Here is a 24,490-nt window from a genome sequence, read left to right as displayed (position 1 = left end):
GCGGTCTACACAAAACCCTAAAGAAAACCACGCAAAGGGGGCAAAAAGACCCTCCGTACCGAACTAACGGCACGGAGGTACACCCTTTGCGTCCCAGAGCTTCCAGCAAAACAAATAGACAAGCTGGACAGAAAAAATAGCAAACAAATAGCAAAGGAGCACTTAGCTATGCAGAGCAGCAGGCCACAGGAATGATCCAGGGAAAAACAAGTCCAACACTGGAACATTGACAGGAAGCCAGGATCAAAGCATTAGGTGGAGTTAAGTAGAGAAGCACCTAACGACCTCACAAGATCACCTGAGGGAGGAAACTCAGAAGCCGCAGTACCACTTTCCTCCACAAACGGAAGCTCCCAGAGAGAATCAGCCGAAGTACCACTTGTGACCACAGGAGGGAGCTCTGCCACAGAATTCACAACAGTACCCCCCCCCCCTTGAGGAGGGGTCACCGAACCCTCACCAGAGCCCCCAGGCCGACCAGGATGAGCCACATGAAAGGCACGAACAAGATCGGGAGCATGGACATCAGAGGCAAAAACCCAGGAATTATCTTCCTGAGCATAACCCTTCCATTTAACCAGATACTGGAGTTTCTGTCTTGAAACACGAGAATCCAAAATCTTCTCCACAATATACTCCAACTCCCCCTCCACCAAAACCGGGGCAGGAGGGTCAACAGATGGAACCATAGGTGCCACGTATCTCCGCAACAATGACCTATGGAATACGTTATGTATGGAAAAAGAATCTGGAAGGGTCAGATGAAAAGACACAGGATTAAGAACCTCAGAAATCCTATACGGACCAATGAAACGAGGTTTAAACTTAGGAGCGGACACCTTCATAGGAATATGACGAGAAGATAACCAAACCATATCCCCAACACGAAGTCGGGGACCCACACAGCGTCTGCGATTAGCAAAACGTTGAGCCCTCTCCTGGGACAAGGTCAAATTGTCCACTACATGAGTCCAAATCTGCTGCAACCTGTCCACCACAGTATCCACACCAGGACAGTCCGAAGACTCAACCTGTCCTGAAGAGAAACGAGGATGGAACCCAGAATTGCAGAAAAACGGCGAAACCAAGGTAGCCGAGCTGGCCCGATTATTAAGGGCGAACTCAGCCAAAGGCAAAAAGGACACCCAGTCATCCTGATCAGCAGAAACAAAGCATCTCAGATATGTTTCCAAGGTCTGATTGGTTCGTTCGGTCTGGCCATTAGTCTGAGGATGGAAAGCCGAGGAAAAAGACAAGTCAATGCCCATCCTACCACAAAAGGCTCGCCAAAACCTCGAAACAAACTGGGAACCTCTGTCAGAAACAATATTCTCTGGAATGCCATGCAAACGAAGCACATGCTGGAAGAACAAAGGCACCAAATCAGAGGAGGAAGGCAATTTAGACAAGGGTACCAGATGGACCATCTTAGAAAAGCGATCACAGACCACCCAAATGACTGACATCTTTTGAGAAACGGGAAGGTCAGAAATAAAATCCATAGAGATATGTGTCCAAGGCCTCTTCGGGACCGGCAAGGGCAAAAGCAACCCACTGGCACGAGAACAGCAGGGCTTAGCCCGAGCACAAATCCCACAGGACTGCACAAAAGTACGCACATCCCGCGACAGAGAGGGCCACCAAAAGGATCTAGCCACTAACTCTCTGGTACCAAAGATTCCAGGATGACCAGCCAACACCGAACAATGAAGTTCAGAGATAACTCTATTCGTCCACCTATCAGGGACAAACAGTTTCTCCGCTGGGCAACGATCAGGTTTATTAGCCTGAAATTTTTGCAGCACCCGCCGCAAATCAGGGGAGATGGCAGACACAATTACTCCTTCCTTGAGGATACCCGCCGGCTCAGATAAACCCGGAGAGTCGGGCACAAAACTCCTAGACAGAGCATCCGCCTTCACATTTTTAGAGCCCGGAAGGTACGAAATCACAAAGTCAAAACGGGCAAAAAACAACGACCAACGAGCTTGTCTAGGATTCAAGCGCTTGGCAGACTCGAGATAAGTCAAGTTCTTATGATCAGTCAATACCACCACGCGATGCTTAGCTCCTTCAAGCCAATGACGCCACTCCTCGAATGCCCACTTCATGGCCAGCAACTCTCGGTTGCCCACATCATAATTTCGCTCAGCAGGTGAAAACTTCCTGGAAAAGAAAGCGCATGGTTTCATCACTGAGCAACCAGAACCTCTCTGTGACAAAACAGCCCCTGCTCCAATCTCAGAAGCATCAACCTCGACCTGGAACGGAAGAGAAACATCTGGTTGACACAACACAGGGGCAGAAGAAAAATGACGCTTCAACTCTTGAAAAGCTTCCACAGCAGCAGAAGACCAATTGACCAAATCAGCACCCTTCTTGGTCAAATCGGTCAATGGTTTGGCAACACTAGAAAAATTGCAGATGAAGCGACGATAAAAATTAGCAAAGCCCAGGAACTTTTGCAGACTTTTCAGAGATGTCGGCTGAGTCCAATCATGGATGGCTTGGACCTTAACCGGATCCATCTCGATAGTAGAAGGGGAAAAGATGAACCCCAAAAATGAAACCTTCTGCACACCAAAGAGACACTTTGATCCCTTCACAAACAAAGAATTAGCACGCAGGACCTGAAAAACCGTTCTGACCTGCTTCACATGAGACTCCCAATCATCCGAGAAGATCAAAATGTCATCCAAGTACACAATCAGGAATTTATCCAGGTACTCACGGAAGATGTCATGCATAAAGGATTGAAACACTGATGGAGCATTGGCAAGTCCGAACGGCATCACTAGATACTCAAAATGACCCTCGGGCGTATTAAATGCAGTTTTCCATTCATCGCCTTGCCTGATTCTCACCAGATTATACGCACCACGAAGATCTATCTTAGTGAACCAACTAGCCCCCTTAATCCGAGCAAACAAATCAGATAACAATGGCAAGGGGTACTGAAATTTAACAGTGATCTTATTAAGAAGGCGGTAATCTATACACGGTCTCAGCGAACCATCCTTCTTGGCTACAAAAAAGAACCCTGCTCCTAATGGCGACGATGACGGGCGAATATGCCCCTTCTCCAGGGATTCCTTCACATAACTGCGCATAGCGGTGTGCTCAGGCACGGATAAATTAAGGCAAAAAGGAAACCCAGTCATCCTGATCAGCAGAAACAAAACATCTTAGATATGTTTCCAAGGTCTGATTGGTTCGTTCGGTCTGGCCATTAGTCTGAGGATGGAAAGCCGAGGAAAAAGACAAGTCAATGCCCATCCTACCACAAAAGGCTCGCCAAAACCTCAAAACAAACTGGGAACCTCTGTCAGAAACGATATTCTCTGGAATACCATGTAAACGAACCACATGCTGGAAGAACAATGGCACCAAATCAGAGGAGGAAGGCAATTTAGACAAGGGTACCAGATGGACCATCTTAGAAAAGCGATCACAGACCACCCAAATGACTGACATCTTTTGAGAAACGGGAAGATCTGAAATAAAATCCATAGAGATATGTGTCCAAGGTCTCTTCGGGACCGGCAAGGGCAAAAGCAACCCACTGGCCCGAGAACAGCAGGGCTTAGCCCGAGCACAAATCCCACAGGACTGCACAAAAGTACGCACATCCCGCGACAGAGATGGCCACCAAAAGGATCTAGCCACTAACTCTCTGGTACCAAAGATTCCAGGATGACCAGCCAACACCGAACAATGAACCTCAGAGATAACTTTATTCGTCCACCTATCAGGGACAAACAGTTTCTCCGCTGGACAACGATCAGGTTTATTAGCCTGAAATTTTTGCAGCACTCGCTGCAAATCAGGGGAGATGGCAGACACAATTACTCCCTCCTTAAGGATACCCGCCGGCTCAGACAAACCCGGAGAGTCGGGCACAAAACTCCTAGACAGAGCATCCGCCTTCACATTTTTAGAGCCCGGAAGGTACGAAATCACAAAGTCAAAACGGGCAAAAAACAGCGACCAACGAGCCTGTCTAGGATTCAACCGCTTGGCAGACTCGAGATAAGTCAAGTTCTTATGATCAGTCAATACCACCACGCGATGCTTAGCTCCTTCAAGCCAATGACGCCACTCCTCGAATGCCCACTTCATGGCCAGCAACTCTCGGTTGCCCACATCATAATTTCGCTCAGCAGGCGAAAACTTCCTGGAAAAAAAAGCGCATGGTTTCATCACTGAGCAATCAGAACCTCTCTGCGACAAAACAGCCCCTGCTCCAATCTCAGAAGCATTATCCTCGACCTGGAACGGAAGAGAAACATCTGGTTGACACAACACAGGGGCAGAAGAAAAACGACGCTTCAACTCTTGAAAGGCTTCCACAGCAGCAGAAGACCAATTGACCACATCAGCACCCTTCTTGGTCAAATCGGTCAATGGTTTAGCAATACTAGAAAAATTGCAGATGAAGCGACGATAAAAATTAGCAAAGCCCAGGAACTTTTGCAGACTTTTCAGAGATGTCGGCTGAGTCCAATCATGGATGGCTTGGACCTTAACAGGATCCATCTCGATAGTAGAAGGGGAAAAGATGAACCCCAAAAATGAAACCTTCTGCACACCAAAGAGACACTTTGATCCCTTCACAAACAAAGAATTAGCACGCAGGACCTGAAAAACCGTTCTGACCTGCTTCACATGAGACTCCCAATCATCCGAGAAGATCAAAATGTCATCCAAGTACACAATCAGAAATTTATCCAGGTACTCTCGGAAGATGTCATGCATAAAGGACTGAATCACTGATGGAGCATTGGCAAGTCCGAACGGCATCACTAGATACTCAAAATGACCCTCGGGCGTATTAAATGCAGTTTTCCATTCATCGCCTTGCTTAATTCGCACCAGATTATACGCACCACGAAGATCTATCTTTGTGAACCAACTAGCCCCCTTAATCCGAGCAAACAGATCAGATAACAATGGCAAGAGGTACTGAAATTTAACCGTGATCTTATTAAGAAGGCGGTAATCTATACAAGGTCTCAGCGAACCATCCTTCTTGGCTACAAAAAAGAACCCTGCTCCTAATGGCGACGATGACGGGCGAATATGCCCCTTCTCCAGGGATTCCTTCACATAACTGCGCATAGCGGTGTGCTCAGGCACGGATAAATTAAACAGTCGACCTTTTGGGAATTTACTACCAGGAATCAAATTGATAGCACAATCACAATCCCTATGCGGAGGTAGGGTATCGGACTTGGGCTCATCAAATACATCCCGGTAATCAGACAAGAACTCTGGGACCTCAGAAGGGGTGGATGACGAAATTGACAGAAATGGAACATCACCATGTACCCCCTGACAACCCCAGCTGGACACCAACATGGATTTCCAATCTAATACTGGATTATGGACTTGTAGCCATGGCAACCCCAACACGACCACATCATGCAGATTATGCAACACCAGAAAGCGAATATCCTCCTGATGTGCAGGAGCCATGCACATGGTCAGCTGGGTCCAGTACTGAGGCTTATTCTTGGCCAAAGGTGTAGCATCAATTCCTCTCAATGGAATAGGACACTGCAAGGGCTCCAAGAAAACCCCACAACGCTTAGCATACTCTAAATCCATCAAATTCAGGGCAGCGCCTGAATCCACAAATGCCATGACAGAATACGATGACAAAGAGCAGATCAAGGTAACGGACAGAAGAAATTTTGACTGTACCGTACCAATGGTGGCAGACCTAGCGAACCACTTAGAGCGCTTAGGACAATCAGAGATGGCATGAGTGGAATCACCACAGTAGAAACACAGACCATTCAGACGTCTGTGTTCTTGCCGTTCAACTCTGGACAAAGTCCTATCGCACTGCATAGGCTTAGGTTTAATCTCAGGTAATACCGCCAAATGGTGCACAGCTTTACGCTCACGCAAGCGTCGACCGATCTGAATGGCCAAAGACATAGATTCATTCAGACCATCAGGCATAGGAAATCCCACCATGACATCTTTAAGGGCTTCAGAGAGACCCTTTCTGAAAATCGCTGCGAGCGCAGCTTCATTCCATTGAGTGAGTACAGACCACTTTCTAAATTTCTGACAATATACCTCTATCTCATCCTGACCCTGACACAAAGCCAGCAAATTTTTCTCTGCCTGATCCACTGAATTAGGCTCATCGTACAGCAATCCGAGCGCCAGGAAAAACGCATCAATATTACTTAATGCAGGATCTCCCGGCGCAAGGGAAAATGCCCAGTCTTGAGAGTCGCCACGCAAAAAAGAAATAATAATTCTCACTTGTTGAGCTGGGTCACCAGAGGAGTGAGGTTTCAAGGCCAGAAACAGTTTGCAATTATTTTTGAAATTCACAAACTTGACTCTATCACCATAAAACAAATCAGGAATAGGAATTCTTGGTTCAAACATAGGCTTCTGAACCACCAAATCTTGAATCTTTTGTACATTTATAACGAGATTATCCATTGGAGAGCACAGACCCTGAATGTCCATGTCCACACCTGTGTCCTGAACCACCCAAATGTCTAGGGGAAAAAAAAGGCAAAACACAGTGCAAAGAAAAAAAAATGGTCTCAGAACTTCTTTTTTCCCTCTATTGAGAATCATTAGTACTTTTGGCTTCCTGTACTGTTATGAAAGGCAATTCAGGACCACAATGGACATAGCGGTCAGAGCACATACAGTGATCTGACAATAACCCAAAATCATAGAACGAGCTCTGAGACGTGGGAACTCTGCAGACCGCAATCCCTAATCCTCTCCAAACAACACTAGAGGCAGCCGTGGATTGCGCCTAACTCTGCCTATGCAACTTGGCACAGCCTGAGAAACTAGCTAGCCTGAAGATAGAAAATAAGCCTACCTTGCCTCAGAGAAATACCCCAAAGGAAAAGGCAGCCCCCCACATATAATGACTGTGAGTAAGATGAAAAGACAAACGTAAGGATGAAATAGATTCAGCAAAGTGAGGCCCGACTTTCTTAACAGAGCGAGGATAGGAAAGATAACTTTGCGGTCTACACAAAACCCTAAAGAAAACCACGCAAAGGGGGCAAAAAGACCCTCCGTACTGAACTAACGGCACGGAGGTACACCCTTTGCGTCCCAGAGCTTCCAGCAAAACAAATAGACAAGCTGGACAGAAAAAATAGCAAACAAATAGCAAAGGAGCCCTTAGCTATGCAGAGCAGCAGGCCACAGGAATGATCCAGGGAAAAACAAGTCCAACACTGGAACATTGACAGGAAGCCAGGATCAAAGCATTAGGTGGAGTTAAGTAGAGAAGCACCTAACGACCTCACAAGATCACCTGAGGGAGGAAACTCAGAAGCCGCAGTACCACTTTCCTCCACAAACAGAAGCTCCCAGAGAGAATCAGCCGAAGTACCACTTGTGACCACAGGAGGGAGCTCTGCCACAGAATTCACAACAGCTGCCTATGCGGCATCAATAGTAAAAAAGATCTAATGTTAAAAATAATTAAAAAAATAAAAAATCGCTATATACTCACCGTCCGTCGGCCCCTCGGATCCACAACAGGCCTTTCCTGCTCGCGACGCTCCAGTAACCAGTCCATGCTGCGATCTCACGAGATGATGACGTAGCGGTCTCGCAATGCACTCTTGAAACCGGAGCGCGCGAGGTAACCGCTTCGCTTGGATCCGGGGGCTCCGGAAGGTGAGTATATAACTATTTTTTATTTTAATTCTTTTTTTTAACAGGGATATGATGCCCACATTGCTATATACTACGTGGGCTGGGCAATATACTACGCGGGCTGTGCAATATACTACGCGGGCTGTGCAATATACTACGTGGGCTGTGCAATATACTACGTGACTGGGCAATATACTACGTGACTGGGCAATATACTACGTGACTGGGCAATATACTACGTGACTGGGCAAAATACTACGTGGCTAGGCAATATACTACGTGGGCTGTGCAATGTGGCTGGGCTATATACTACATGGGCTGTGCTATATACTACATGGGTTGTGCAATATACTACGTGGCTGGGCAATATACTACGTGACTGGGCAAAATACTACATGGCTGGGCAATATACTACGTGGGCTGTGCAATGTGGCTGGGCTATATACTACATGGGCTGTGCTATATACTACATGGGCTATGCAATATACTACGTGGCTGGGCAATATACTACGTGGACATGCATATTCTAGAATACCGGATGCGTTAGAATCGGGCCACCATCTAGTATATATATATATATATATATATATATATATATATATATATACCGTATATACTCGAGTATAAGCCGAGATTTTCAGCCCAAAATTTTGGGCTGAAAGTGCCCCTCTCGGCTTATACTCGAGTCAAGGTGGGTGGCAGGGTCGGCGGGTGAGGGGGTGAGGGCGCTGAGGTATACTTACCTAGTCCCAGCGATCCTCGCGCTGTCCCTGCCGTCCCACGGTCTTCTGTGCTGCAGCTTCTTCCCCTCTTCAGCAGTCACGTGGGACCGCTCATTACAGAAATGAATAAGCGGCTCCACCTCCCATAGGGGCGGAGCCGCCTATTCATTCCTCTAATCAGCGGTGCCGGTGACCGCTGATAGAGAAAGAAGCTGCGGCACCGAAGACCAGGCAGAGGGACAGCGCGAGGATCGCCAGGACTAGGTAAGTATAGCATATTCACCTGTCCGCGTTCCAGCCGCCGGGCGTCGCTCCATCTTCCCGGCCGGCGCCTCCATCTTCCCGGCGTCTGCGCTCTGACTGTTCAGGCAGGGGGCGCGATGACGCATATAGTGTGCGCGGCGCCCTCTGCCTGATCAGTCAGAACAGAGACGCCGGGAAGATGGAGGCGCCGGAACGAGACGCCGGGAGCTGCAATCAAGGGAGGTGAGTATGTGTTTTTTTTTTTTATTGCAGCAGCTGCAGCGGCGGCAGAGATTTATGTGGAGCATCTATGGGGCACAGTGAACGGTGCAGAGCACCGTATATGGCACATCTATGGGGCACAGTGAACGGTGCAGAGCACCGTATATGGCACATCTATGGGGCACAGTGAACGGTGCAGAGCACCGTATATGGCACATCTATGGGGCACAGTGAACGGTGCAGAGCACCGTATATGGCACATCTATGGGGCACAGTGAACGGTGCAGGGCACCGTATATGGCACATCTATGGGGCACAGTGAACGGTGCAGAGCACCGTATATGGCACATCTATGGGGCACAATGAACGGTGCAGAGCACCGTATATGGCACATCTATGGGGCACAGTGAACGGTGCAGAGCACCGTATATGGCACATCTATGGGGCACAGTGAACGGTGCAGAGCACCGTATATGGCACATCTATGGGGCACAATGAACGGTGCAGAGCACCGTATATGGCACATCTATGGGGCACAGTGAACGGTGCAGAGCACCGTATATGGGGCACAGCTATGGGGCACAATGAACGGTGCAGAGCACCGTATATGGCACAGCTATGGGGCACAATGAACGGTGCAGAGCACTGTATATGGGGCACAGCTATGGGGAAATATGAACGGTGCAGAGCACTGTATGGCACAGCTATGGGGAAATAATGATCTATTTATATTTTTGAAATTCACCGGTAGCTGCTGCATTTCCACCCTAGGCTTATACTCGAGTCAATAAGTGTTCCCAGTTTTTTGTGGCAAAATTAGGGGGGTCGGCTTATACTCGGGTCGGCTTATACTCGGGTCGGCTTATACTCGAGTATATACGGTATATATATATATATATATATATATATGTAATTTTATGAACATGGATGTTGCTTGCATTTTTTATTTTATTATGTATTTCTTCTTTTTTGTGATGCTTGTATTTATTGTCTGTGTCTCATTTTTGCCAATCCTTTGTCATTATGTACGTGGTCCTTATGTGATTTTACTTAGTCATATGACACCATCATGTGACATGATTGCATTTTGATTGGTCGAATCTTGTTTAGATACCTCTTCCTGTGTGTCATTAATATATCTCCACCTGATGAAGACGGGGTACCGTCAAAATGCGTTGTGGATTCATCCAAATTACCTGTGTCCTGTATTTCCTAGCGCTCCTTAGACCATCATTTTATTTTACTAATGAAGTCTACTTTAGCTCATACAACGACGTTTAGTGAGATCTGACACAAGTTTTTCTGGGCTCTTTTGTTATCATTCCTATCATCTGTCTCTTTGATTTGTCATCAATTTTCCTCCTGCAGTCAAGTCCAGTGAGGCCAACCTACAGTCCCATGGATCTTAAATTTCTGAATAATATGTAAATGAAAGGATTTTATCAGCTCACCCAACCAGACATGTTTGAATCAAATTCTCAGTAGACATGTGCAGAGCACGGATCACCACCAAGTTCCTGCTGGCCGACTCCCAGGTAAAAATGCAAATCACTCACTTGTCCAGCTCATGCAAATATTGAATGGAGGAGATGAAGATAGAATAAAAATCTTGTCCTTAATTAGTGCATCATAAAACAAGCTGACATGTTTCATGCGGTACTGCCCTTAGTCATAGAATAATAAAAACACATTACAACACAATATATAAAGTCACATAACAAAAGGCTACAACCAATCACAATACATGTCAATTAACCATATATCAAGCCCCTGAGTACCCAGTGGACAAAGTCACACACCCTGCCCAACCTGAGTATTATACAAATCTTATAGCCACTAAATCTATATACAATATTGCAAAAACAAATTGTAAAAATATAACAATACCCTTTACTCATATATATAAATACATATAACTGCCCCCACATATTTATTTATATAATTGCCTTGTAATGTTTTGATTTCCTATTCTGTCCAGATGTCACCGTATCCAAGAATTTCAAGCGGAGGAAGTTCACTGACCGCCATATTGGGACACCCAAGTTATGGTGTCTCAATATGGAAACGGCTGCTGGTACCAAATTATTGTGCGGCACCACCAGAGGAACACCGTCACACCACACACACTCACACTCACATTCACACTCACATTCACACTCACACACTCACGCTGCCTCTTGTGTGGTACCACCAGCGGAACACCGTCGCGAACACGCCACCACCGGGATCAGCCGAATGATTCACTGACCGCCGCCATCTTTGTACAGGAGGAGCGCATGCGCAGTTTTAATGTGGCCGCGGCTATCTGTCTGCACAAAGATGGCGGTGGTCTGATTTACTGCACCTGCTCAAATTATGCGCAGGTGCAGTGAATCATTCGGCTGATCCCGGCGACAGATGCGCGATGCGTCTACAGGCAGAGGAAGCCGCTCACATTAAAGGGGTTTTCCCACCAACGAAAGTTCATTTTAAAAATTGTCTGTGTCTGATCATGTATGGAGCATACCACATCTCCTGGGCAGGGGAGGAAGCAAAAGACAATACTGACATTACAGCAGGGGATCACAGTGGATTCATTTTTTCAACTAAAATATTTCACTGACTGTTTTTTAAAAAATATTTTACCTCACAAAATGTATCCTCTGCGATCTCCTGCTGTAATGTCAGTATTGTCTTTTGCTTCCTCCTCTGCCCACGAGCTGTGGTATGTTCGGTACACGGTCAGTCACAGACAATTTTTAAAACAAACTTTTGTTTGTGGGAAAACCTCTTTAAAAAGCAAATATCAACGCCAACATGGCTCCTCCTAAAAAGTATGCCAATGACAGTGAAAGGAAAGCAGCAAAGGCTCAACGTCGAAGACAACAAAGGGCAAATGAGACTCTTGAAGAGCAACAGCATCGCTAGGACAAAAACAATGCATATAAACGTAGGCGTCAAGCACATGAGTCCCCTGATGCAAAAGTCATTAGATTATCACAGGATGCAATTAGGCAACAACAGCGCCCCGTACTTGCCCCTATCGTGACATTACCGCCGGGCCTCCATCTTGTATATACATAAACCATCTATCTTTATTGCATTTATGCATGAAAGCATCACTTAATAAAAATACATCAGATCTGTTTTATAATTCATTCCTTTCAGGAAACAAGTATCTAATTTTAAAATCCAAGCTGCCCCTCTGGCTCGCAGAGTAGATACTGTATCCCTTCCTCTGACTGCCCTCTTTACTTGTTCAATGGCAGTTACTTTCATGGAAGTCGTGTCATCAGCATGAACCTCCTTGAAGTGTCTTCACACTCCTGACAAAGAGCGTTTATCATTGCTATTACCTATAGCAGCTCTTGATACATGTTCTTTAATTCTCTGCTTTAATTTACGTGTGGTCGATCCCACATATTGCACATTGCATGCCTGACAAGAAACCAAATATATTACAGACCTGGAATTGCAATTAGCAAAAAATTTGATAGTATAATCATATAATAGCATCTTTTGCTCTGAATTTGGAGTTTTTTTGCATATATTAATAATAATAATAATAATAATAATAATAATAATAATTTTATTTATATAGAGCCAACATATTCCGCAGCGCTTTACAAATTATAGAGGGGACTTGTACAGACAATAGACATTACAGCATAACAGAAATCACAGTTCAAAATAGATACCAAGAGAAATGAGGGCTCTGCTCGCAAGCTTACAAACTATGAGGAAAAGGAGAGACATGACACAATCCACATCTACTCATGCCGCATTAGTAGTTACCCATTCTTTCTAACCAGGAATAAGCTCTTTTTTCTGAATTATTTGATCCCACATATAAACTGGGTGACATGTTGGCTAAAGTCTTGGATTTTTTGGCTACAAATCGCACTCCATCATCTAAGATGGTGTTAGATTTTTTATCCTGCCTCAAAACTGGAAGATGCCATTTTATTAACTATTTGTGGATATTCAATGGAAAATGGTGTAGAAAAAACTACTTGTGATTGAGAATCCCATATACAGTCCTGAGACAACTCTTTCCTTCGCTTCCTTAGGCCCACTCACTGATTCCAAGATTGTAGACACCTGTGATGCTGGTTAGTGGACACCTTGATTTAACATGTCCCTTTTGTCAAATTATTTTCAGGAGTACCATTTGACCTCACTGTGCTCTTTTGTGTCTTCAAGTTTCTTGGTGGTGTGTGAACAGGTTCCTACAGACTTGTTCATTGTGCAAGTAGCTCATGTGTTTCTGGTTCTGTAATTGTTCTCTTGTTTCTACAAGACTAGGGAGTCCATCACTCCTTATGGGTCATTTGCATCAAAGCTGTTCCATCCAGCATGTCCACATGAAAATTCCCTCTCTGAACCCTGCTTATACAGGCACTATACAGATGATCAGGTTTTTAAATACATCAGATAGGGGTTATATACATTAGGTAGGACTGCTCTATATGGGTATACCTTGACGATTGGTGGAGCAGCTTAGTATACATTTTTTTGCAAAAAAAGTATCAACTAAATACCCTGTTTTTTCCATCTTTTGACTAGCACTTGCTTATTACTGTGATTTTTTTTTTTTTACAACAGAGTATTTTTTTACCTCACTGTGCTCTTTTGTGTCTTCAAGTTTCTTGTTGGTGTGTGAACAGGTTCCTACAGACTTGTTCATTGTGCAAGTAGCCCATGTGTTTCTGGTCACGTAGTATATAGCAATGTGGGCACTATATGCGTGGTTAAAAAAGACTTTAAATAAAAAATAAACATATACTCACCTTCTGAAGGCCCCTTGAAGTCCTGGCGCCTGTGTGCGGTGCACACGGCAGCTTCCGGTCCCAGGGTTGGTATGAGCGCAGGACCTGTGATGACATCGCGGTCACATGACTGTAACGTCATGCAGGTCCTTCTCACATAGCATCCTTGGCACCGGAACCTGCCACTTGCACTGCCGAGGACAGCAGGCGACGTCGGAGGGTGAGAATAATTTTTTATTATTATTATTTGTAACATTAGATCGTTTTACTATTGATGCTGCATGCGCAGCATCAATAGTAAAAAGTTGGTCACACAGGGTTAATAGCTGCGTTAACAGAGTGCGTTACACCGCGGTCCGTTAACTCTGGCATTAACCCTGTGTGAGCGCTCAGCGCTGACTGCAGGGCAGTAAAGCAGAGGCCATTTTGCTGACAGACTATGGCCATCGCTGATTGGTCGTGGCAATGGTCGTGGGCATTTTGCCACGACCAATCAGCAACTTGGATTTCCATGACAGACAGAGGCCGCGACCAATGAATATCCGTGACAGAAAGAAAGACAGACAGACGGAAGTGACCCTTAGACAATTATATAGTAGATTCTTTTTATTTTCATTTTTCAGTTTGGATATGACTAGAGTAAAGATATGGTGAACTCTTTGCATAATGTTTTGTATCCTATTCAGACAAGACATACCACAAATGGTTACTGGATCCGCACTCCTGTGAGTTTCGTAGCTTACATTGGCAGCATTTTGTTTAAGTGGTGATTAAGGTTGAGATAAATACAGGAGGAAATAGATTGGTGAGAAATTTCAGTTTAGCAGGAGCTAAGAATGCTAGGTGTTAGAAATATGTGTAATAGCTTAAGTGAGAAAAGATGACACATGTTCCCATGATGGAAAATCCAAAATATAGGGCTGGAGTCACTAAACTGCGTGACCCCTTAACCTGTGATGTGAACTGTGTGCAAATTAACTATTTATTAATAAGTACAGCATTACTACCATTATGCAGCCAAAGAAAAATAGCAATTTGATGCAAGTAATGTATTTATAGGACTGCAAATGACACAATGTGACAGATGGTCCTGGAATAACAAGTTGAGTAGACATCAAGACTTTTTGAGTGTTCGGAAAATGAAATCGCAGATGTGACTTGATATGTAAGAGCAAAGATTGTCAGGAAGTGATTCATCCATATAGCACCTTTTATCAAATGAGGATCAGGGCAGCCTACAGATTTATAGCCTGAATCCATACTAATCTATACATGATCCATACTGATTAATAACCGCATCTAATGTTAGCAGCTACCAAGGGTTTATTCAGATGTGTGGTATTCCCATTCTCCATTCCTCTGAAGAATCCTAAATGAAGTACCGTAAGTATTTCCACTGATTAATTGAGTAACATTTATGTGATTTCAATAACTGGAAATCAAGGCGTAAGCCTAAATCTATAGACACCATGGGCCCAATTCATCAAGCATTTTCCACTAGTTTTCTAGCATAAAATGCTGATGCTTGTAAGTGGAATTAATGGCGCTATGCACTTAGCAGCTTATGGCGTTATATGTTAGTCCTGGCCAGCTCTGCCAATTTTATTTAAAATTTGGTTGGACCTTAGCGATGAGGGTGGATGGTGAAGCACGGCCAACAAATTCATCATAATTTATGCCACTTTTGTCATGTAAATTATAACAGTAATATACTCCAGGGCCTGATTGGAGTACATTTCTTGTGATGGTGATCAGCCGCTAAAAGATGCGTCATACTTGAGCGAATTAGTACAAAATGCCAGTCTCGATAAATCTAGGAAACAAATATCCAAAGAGGACAAAATGTATATGTCACTCGCTCGTGACATATGTACCTTGGATGCTGTTGTAAAGAGGGACTCCGCTTCCTACATTCACTCGTCCACTCACCTATCACAATAGGCTGACAATGAACTAAGCGCATCCTCCAGCCAGTTCACAGCCACACAACACTTTTTACTACCACTATTCGACATTTTGATAGGTTAGCTAAATGCCTGCAGGCAGTGGTGTAACTAGAGTCCGATGGGCCCTGGTGAAAATTTTGGAGCTGGGCTCCCCCTGTGTGTTGGTTACATGTATGGCCTATTGTAGTGTTATAAGTCCTATAAAGACATACTTGTTCATCCCCCTTTCATTATCACATAAGATAAAAAGAGAGCAATAAGCTCAGCAACTTGTCACAGAAGTATGAAGAGTGTTTGTGAAATTCTCAGTTTTAATGTGGTATCAAGGGTAAGGACAGAAACTTATTTCCTATTTTGCATGTAAGGAAAACGGAGATTTACATCTTGAGCCTTTGTGAATGAAGACGTGACCGGACATGTGCTGCTCTCTATTAATATGGGGATTCCAAACATAGCCAATGTGTCAGCAGCGCACAGCACCGCAGTATGGAGACATGTACGGCTATTCTGCGGGAAGGCAACACTGCCATTGCAGTTTATTTTAATTGTTTTTTTATATTATAGGGAATGGTGGTGGCAAGTGTAGTTAGTTAGGTTTCAGTAGGAATTTATCTTCAGAAAAAAATATATTATTTTTTCACACTTCTGTTGTTCCTTTCTGGTATTTTCCTTTCTTTTAACAATATTTAAAAGCAAAGTTTAGAAATACATCAGTTTTTCACACTGCCCACTCATGATAATGTTTGGCTGACGCATCCTGCTGTGTAGAGATCACTTTTCAGAATTCTTCTCATTATAATCACAGGCAGGATTACAATAAAACATAACACCTGTATTATCCAGCTAGAGATGGGCAATACTGGATCACACCATACACAATAGGTGATGGTCACAGCGCACCCTCCCTGCACAATGACCTCTGCACAGGTCACACAGCATGCTCACAATACTGAGTTGTTATTTGACTGAGGGTCTTTTAATCCATGTGGCTGAGTTAATGCAATAATCTTGACTGCTTTTCATAACACAAAGCAGCGGCAAGATGGCAACCCTCTATAGTTAAGTAAAGAAACTGAATGCAAGAAATATTGAGTAGAGAAAATATAAACAGACATGCAAGTATAAATATGAAGTTAATATAAAATCAATTAATTAAATATATTTATATGTCAGTAAAATACAACGACTGATCCATTTTGTAAATGCATGGTAAATGAAAATGTAATCCATGTGGAGGTATGCAACACGTAGTATATGACTGTATATTGTATGGAGTAAATGGCAATATATTATTACAGCAATAACCACACAAATTAGTTGTGCCGCCACTTAGATTTGAACATCACTATAGTTAAAACCCATAGTTAAAACCCCCAAAATTAATTTTGCCTGTACTTTGTGCAGCAATATGAAACTATCTGAAAAAAAAACAATATAGCCCCTAGATATTAGCACATGAATATTGATCCTGTCATACAAACAGATACCTTTACACCAAAACCACATTACACACAACATTTTGGGTTCATTTGTATTGCGTTAGTTAATTATGTCGATATTACTTGTATATGTCATACCAATATGATCAGTAGGGGGTCCATTTTTGGGACTCTCACTTATTTTTTTTTTAGAAAAAGAGATGCAAATACACCTTAAGATTTTTTTTCCCCTCATAGTGCCACTCATCGCCACCCAATGTGCAGGCTTCCACAACACAGCAAATATTACTGTGAATTGGCTGTTTTGTAGTCTCATGAACAGTGGATTGTCATGGAGCTTTATGGTGCAGGGAAAAGAAAAATCACTGGCGTAGAGAAAGAGCAATGCCACCTTTTAAATTACTGAATTAATGGAGGGCCCAGCAGTCATGTCTTCCCCAGTCATTAAGGCCCCTTTCACGTTGGTTTCTTGCCCACATCCAGTGGCCCTGTCAGGACTTGTTTCCGAACCCCTCTCCTTCCCCGCAAAATGGGTTTCGGGTGTATGTGCCGAGAGGGCCATTGACTATAACAGTAATTGTAGTCGCCGTGTGCTGTGTTTAACATCATTTTCAGGAGCGTACACCTACTGAAGGCCTACACTCAGACAAAGCAGACTGCGTCTGAGTTTAAGCCTCCAGAAGGCATATACGCCCAAGAATGATGCACGACGCAGCACTCAGTGACTACATCAGCACTATAAAAGTCAATGACCCCATCGTTGCATACACCCGAATTCCCTTCTGCTGGGGGGGGGGGGGGGTTGGACACAAGCCCCAATGAGGTCATTGAACATGGGCAAGAATGCAGTTTGTAGGCACCCTAAGTGATGGCATATCTTATTGTTACTATAGGGGGAAGGAAGAAGTCAGAAGATAGACTGATATAAACATTTGTTTTACACGGGATGTCCCATGTAGAGTGAGACATATCCAAAGGATGTGTTGTCATTTTTAGAACTCCCATACAAGTGAACTGACAGAGCTGCACATGTGCAACAACCTCCTCACTAAGAGAGTCATGCAACATGGGACCTTTCTTAACCCTGCTGTTCTGTTCGGTCTGGGGAGACCTATTTTGAACTTTGGTATTTTTTGGGGTGTTCAAGATGCGGTTCTGAAACTTGTGGTTGATTGACTTAAATGAGGATGGGTCGGTCGGCCACGGGTTTCAGAGCCGCATCTTGAATATTTTAAAGAATATTGAAGTTCAAAGTCGGTCATTTTTGACCAACAGAACAGCAGGGTTAAGACAGAGGTAGAAGCTGCACCTGTTGGACATGTATCCCGTGGACATACATTCAATGTCCAAAATGGGAATACTCCCTGAATGTTTGTAGATATCTGTTTGGTGGTATGACATTGAGAATTCTTTTTTTTCTTCATTAGGAGGCAAACGAAAACAGCTACTAAGAAATTCTACTGAAGATGGAAGCAAAGAAATGCAGCACCTGAACTTGTGCTCCTCGTATGAGGGAAAGTCTTTTCTGTAACAAGACTTCTAGAAGAGAAGAAATCATTTCCAATATCCCTCTCTTGAAAACAGAAGATTTTGGAGCTACAAGAAGTGAAAAGACTGACCTCGTATCGAAACGGTGTTGTTTTACTGTGCAGATGAAACACCATTATAAAGCAGTTAAAATAGAAACCTGCTTACATGATCCTCTTCTCTTTTATCCATGTAACAAACATACTATATTTCAAAATAATTTTATGAAATAGAAACTATCCGTGATGAAAATGCTAAAAGACTTTACATTTGTGTCTTCATATCACTGCCAACTTCATCTGGGAACATATGCTGTAAATCTAGGACAATATTAAAGTTGTGAAAGGTTTCCGTTTTCAGTGTTTGAAAATTTCCACAGTTAATCTTGGTTTGTGGAGAATTGATAATTACTTGTGCTCATAGCATTTTGTATAGGACTTGACTTGTAAAAGCTGAGGTTTATGCTCAGATCTGGTTCTCCTCTATCAATACGAAATAGGAAGTTAGGACTGAAGTCGGTCACACTGTAGTTACTTAATTTTATTTTGCGCGGTCTGTATGGTACCAACATATTCTGCAGTGCTGTACAGAGATAATTACTGTGCACCAGACTTATCAAGCATAGATATTTAGTTAACTAGTTACTGTGGATACATCCAAAAATACACACACATGCTGTTTCTACTTCTTTTTCCTTGCTTCTACTTATGAGTCCCTGCACGAAACGGCTCACACAGGACAAAGATTAAAAGACAAATAAACAGCCTTACCAACACCAAGTCAGATTATGCCCAATCAGGATGCAGCAGACCTCCGATAAAGGCAGGAGCAGCACATGTGCAAAATACCAATAAAAAGGCTGGTAATTATCTAATGGTGTAGCGTCTTCAATAGGCTGCAAGCCAGACCCTGTGCATCATACGAACCTGTGTGACTGGCGACCTATGCAAGTTTCATTTGTGTGCATTTTTAACGCTAGGCAACCAAACCCTCCTTGAATTAGTAGGTTTATGAGTGGTTGTTTCATTAGTAGTTTGCACCTCTGTTGCCCCTGTCTTTATCATAGGGGTCTGCTACATCCTGTTAGGGCACTGGTAATCTGATATTGTGTTGGTAAGGCAGTTTCTTTTTCTGTGATTTGTATTTAACCCATGTAACACCTGCACTGGGAACTGTCAGAGCAGCTACAGGTATATTGGGACTTACAGACACTAAGATGAGCTTTGCAGCTGCTGTTAGGCGGGGACCAACAGACATTAGCAGATTTTCCCCTGAGCTGCATTGGACTACCATTCCCAGGGACCCTTGTTTCAGTCAGATGACACAGCCTGGATTGGATGAGGAGGGACTCCTCAGCCCTGATTTCAACCGGGCAGATATTGAGGAAAGAATACTTCCCATCCATGGTAGCCGTGTCTTCAGAGTATAGTCGACAATGGCAGATCACTTGGCCTACGGAGTCCGAAGTTGAGACCCGACAACCGGAATCAACCACTCAGCCTAGAAAGACTAGTATAGGTGAGCCCTCTACTCCACCTAGACTCCGTCCTGAAGAGACAGCGGCCCCTGCTGATGTGCTTATGACAGCTATGGAAAAGTTAGTCAGTCAGTTGCCAAGATGCAGCCAGAAGGGAACTAACGTCATCTAAGAACTTTCTTGGGTGCCCTCCCCACCCCTGCTGGAGAAGAAGGATATGATACTTGGAGGGATGTCACTTTACAGTGTCTAGAAGAGTGGCAGTGCACTGATGCTGTAAAGAAGCAGAGAATAGTAGAGAGCTTGAAGGGTACTGCTATGGAAGTGGTGCAGGCTGCTTGGTGGAGCGAGCCCCTGGCAACTTATCAAGATTATATGAGTGCTTTACAAGATGCTTTTGGATCCCCTGAAGATGCTACTGATCTACTTTATAAACTCCGTACCACCTACCAACAGCCAGATGAGAAGATGTCCGACTATCTTTACCGACTAGATAAGCTGGTTCATAGAATAGCATCTAAAGGTGGAGTCAGTCTTAAAGAAGTTGATCAGTGTCGTTTGGAACAAGTACTCAGAGGAGCTCTCACTCATGATCCAATTGCCCAGCGGATGAGGTCTTGTGATAAAGAGAAGATTCCGGGTTCTTTTCATGAGTTGCTTAAGGAAGTTTGGAAGGAGGAGGTTATTTTGGCCGCAAGAGAGAAGACATCCCCTCGGTTGACTACTGTTGCCTTGAAGCCAGCAGACAACTGCCAAGAGATAGAACTGTTGAAAGTCATCGAGAAACAGGGGGAGCAGATTACACAACTGTTAAGTGCTCAGGCCAAGACAATACAGCGGCTACAAAGTGCTGCGGAGGTAGCCGAGAAGCAAACCCTGGTTTCAGGAAGAGAGAATGATGACCTTTGTAGAGTAGAGAGTAGGAAACCAGAAGGGTGCTTTGTCTGTGGGAGTCCAGGCCATATAGCTCAGCAGTGTCCGAAGAGGTGGAGCCCAAAGAACTCTTCACATCTTCCCCCCCCACCCTCAGAGGCAGACGGGAAAGGGGGCCAGTAGAACCCCATACTGAGCCCCCATCAACAACTAAGACCTACTCTACTGCCCCCTCCCACAGTGCCTCATCTAAAACCCTGCCTTAAGGTTTAGTGGGGCCATCCCCACATGTCCCCGCATATATCAATGATCAACCATGCACAGTATTGCTGGATAGCGGGTCTCAAGTATCCATCATCTTCGAAGGATGGTATAAGAGCTATTTATCCAACGTGCCTCTGAAACCGTTGTCTGGACTCATGGTGTGGGGACTGAGTGAGCACAGCTACCCCTACAGAGGATATGTGTCTGTGACGCTATGATTCCCAAAGACTGTTGTTGGAGTGGATAAAGAGATACCCACCATAGCGCTTAGAGGCCGAGGCAGATGAGAGACCAACACCTGTCATAGTGGGAACAAATGCCAACATATTCCGTGCGTTTGCTCAGTGGTGTCAGAAAGTTGGAGGAGAAAATTACTCGCAGACCCTATCCATCCACCCAGTCTGCCTGGAGGCCTATGTGAGAATGGAGGAGGAGAAGAGGGAACTGCAGCCTGAAAGCTTTGACCCTTGTTTTGAAGGAAGTGAGCTAAAAGGAGAAGAGAGGGAGTTGGTCATTGACTCCCAGATGATGGGGGGTGCAGTTTTTTCTCTAGGTGAATGGGACATGGGCCTCACCCAAGGAGTGGAGCATCGCATTCGGTTGAAGGATCAAAAGCATTTTCGAGAGAAATCCCGAAGATTGGCTCCGGCGGATATCGAAGATGTCAGGCAGCATCTACGCGGTATGTTAGACACAGGAGTCATCATAGAGTCTACCAGCCCCTATGCTCCCCCCCATCGTGATAGCTCGAAAGAAAAATGGAGCTATTAGGATGTGTGTGGATTATCGCACCTTGAATAAACGTACGATCCCTGACCAGTACACTGTGCCCCGAATCGATGAAGCTTTGGATTGCCTGCAAGGGAGCCTATGGTTTTCTGTGTTAGATCTCCGGAGTGGCTACTATCAGATACCCATGTCAAAAGAGGATCAAGAGAAGACCGCTTTTATCTGCCCCATTGGGTTCTTTGAGTTTCAGAGATTGCCTCAAGGACTGACAGGCACTCTGGCCACTTTTCAGAGATGTATGGACAAAGTAGTGGGGGACATGCACTTACGTGAAGTCCTGGCTTATCTAGATGATCTTATTGTTTTTGGGAAGACTCTGGAAGAACACAACCAGCGATTGTTCAAGGTGCTGGATCGGTTGAAGTTGTCCCTTGACAAGTGCCAGATTTGCCAGACGACTGTGAAATATGTGGGGCACATAGTCAGCAGAGAAGGAATTTCCACCGACCCCGCCAAAGTGGAGGCTGTTGTAAACTTGCCTTAGCCCACCAAACTGAGTCTAGGTCCTTTTTAGGATTTTGGGGTTACTACAGAAAATTTGTACCCCAGTACTCTCGGATTGCGAAGCCGTTAACTGCCCTTACCCAGGGGTACCCGGAGGACAGCCCACTCCTCGAGGTCAAGAAAGAGGGTCTACTTCAAAGTTAATGAACTTTTTGGGGATAGATGGACACCTGCATGCGACGAGGCATTCGAGAAACTGAAGTCATGCTTGACTCAAACCCCAGTGTTGGCCTATGCAGACCCCAGTAAACCATATGTGTTACATGTAGATGCTTCTCTCGACGGACTAGGAGGGATTCTCTATCAAGACCATGATGGCTGTCTGCGTCGCGTTTACTACATTAGTCGAGGATTGACTCCAGGTACGGACTGTGGATGAAATTCAGCCCTGGCATTTGAAATCACACAGGCCCATTTTGTCCCAGTCCCGATGAACCAGATGGGATATATTACTAATATTACCCTGGATGGAGGAAAGGAAGATTTTCTACAAGACCAATATTTCTAATGATACCTGTGGCCTGCTGTGGCATGTGATGGAGTCAGCGACTTTGTGCTCCGTCACAACTCTTAACAATATGGATGTCTTGATAACGCCGATTCTGTTAACAACATAGCACACAAGACAGCCCATGACCAGACAGGCCCTTCTGGCATTTGCCAGAATTGCGAGATGGCCAGTCCGGCCCTGATTGACTCCCAGTGAACGCAACTACCCAGCTCACAAACTGGAGTTTCTGGCTTTGAAATGGGCCGTAGTGGACACGCTGCATGACTACCTCTGTGTGAGTACACTTTGTGGTTCATACGAAAACAATCCATTCACCTACGTGAGAACCACGGCAAAACTGGATGCCACGGGGTACCGGTGGCTTGCCGCCCTCTCTTTGATCCCCGGTTGATACTTTAAGCTGAAATCATACAGTAACATTGATGCAGATACACTCTCTCGCTTGCCCAGGGAACCCTTAAATGAGGAAGAAGAAGGGGGATGGATAGAGGTCCCTACCCCTGAGGTGAAGACTCTGTGCCATAGACATCAAACTAATGCTCTCCCTATGCAGGGTTGTGCTGAATTCTTAGGAGTATCCAGTGAAGCGCTCCCGTTGTTGTATTGCCGAGTGACAAATGTAACCCCAGACTCGCTCCCTCCACTGACTCGTAATCAAGTCTGAAAGGCGCAGCAGGAGGATCGATCAGTGGGGGTAGTCCGATGGTGGGTTAAGAGGGGCTGGAGGCCCGAAAAGAATGCCTTACGAACAGAGGAATCTGTTCTGCTGACTTGGCAGCTAGAGTCTCTAGTAGTAAGAAATGGACTACTATACCGGGAGGCAAAGCGCCAGAAGGGAGTAGTCCACTGACAGCTGGTGTTACCCACCCGATTTCGGAGGAAGGTCATGAAGTTCCTGTATGATGACCATGGACCTCTTGGCACCGAAAAGACCACGAGTCTCGTGGCTGACCGATTTTACTGGCCTCAGATGGAAGCAGATATTGAAGAATATTGCAAATCATGCTCCCGGTGTGTGTTGAGAAAAACCTTGCCTTTGAGAACAGCCCCTCTGGTGAAAATTACCAGTGATGGCCCACTTGAGCTAGTGTGCATTGATTTCTTCTCCATCGAGCCTGATGAAAGCAATGTCAGTAATGTGTTAGTGGTCACTGACCATTTCACCCGACATGTCCAAGCCTACTCCACCAAAGATCAAAGGGCAATTACTGTAGCAAAAACATTATGGGAGAAGTTCTTCTACATTATGGGCTGCCTGCCCGCATTCATACCGATCAAGGAAGGGATTTCGAAAGTAGACTAATCAAGGAGCTATTCGCCATCTGTGGGATCAAGAAATCCAGAATCACCCCGTATCACCCCCAAGGGGACCCTCAACCTGAGAGGTTCAACCGTTCTCTTCTGAACATGTTAGGCACTTTGGATCCCAGGAAGAAGGGACAATGGAGCAGGCATGTGAGTCAGTTGGTTCATGCCTACAATTGCACCAGAATTGAGTCAACGGGATACTCGCCTTATTTTCTCATGTTTGGAAGAAAAGCCCGGCTACCAGTGGACATTAGTTTTGGG

The 24,490-nt window shown here is 44.7% G+C and overlaps 1 protein-coding gene across 1 annotated transcript in view; it reads left to right on the top strand.

Annotated features, from left to right (window-relative positions):
- The window catches only part of LMAN1L (lectin, mannose binding 1 like), a 173,823-nt gene extending 154,971 nt beyond the window's left edge, over positions 1-18,852 (top strand). Inside the window, exon 13 of the mRNA XM_069762093.1 lies at positions 18,404-18,852. Coding sequence (XP_069618194.1) covers positions 18,404-18,440 — 37 coding nt within the window. The 3' untranslated portion in view covers positions 18,441-18,852. The remainder of the gene's footprint in view (positions 1-18,403) is intronic.
- The last annotated feature ends 5,638 nt before the right edge of the window (positions 18,853-24,490 follow it).

The sequence above is a fragment of the Ranitomeya imitator genome, chromosome 4 (assembly GCF_032444005.1).
Source record: "Ranitomeya imitator isolate aRanImi1 chromosome 4, aRanImi1.pri, whole genome shotgun sequence".
Lineage (NCBI taxonomy): Eukaryota > Metazoa > Chordata > Amphibia > Anura > Dendrobatidae > Ranitomeya > Ranitomeya imitator.
This window is presented reverse-complemented; position numbering and strand designations above follow the sequence as displayed.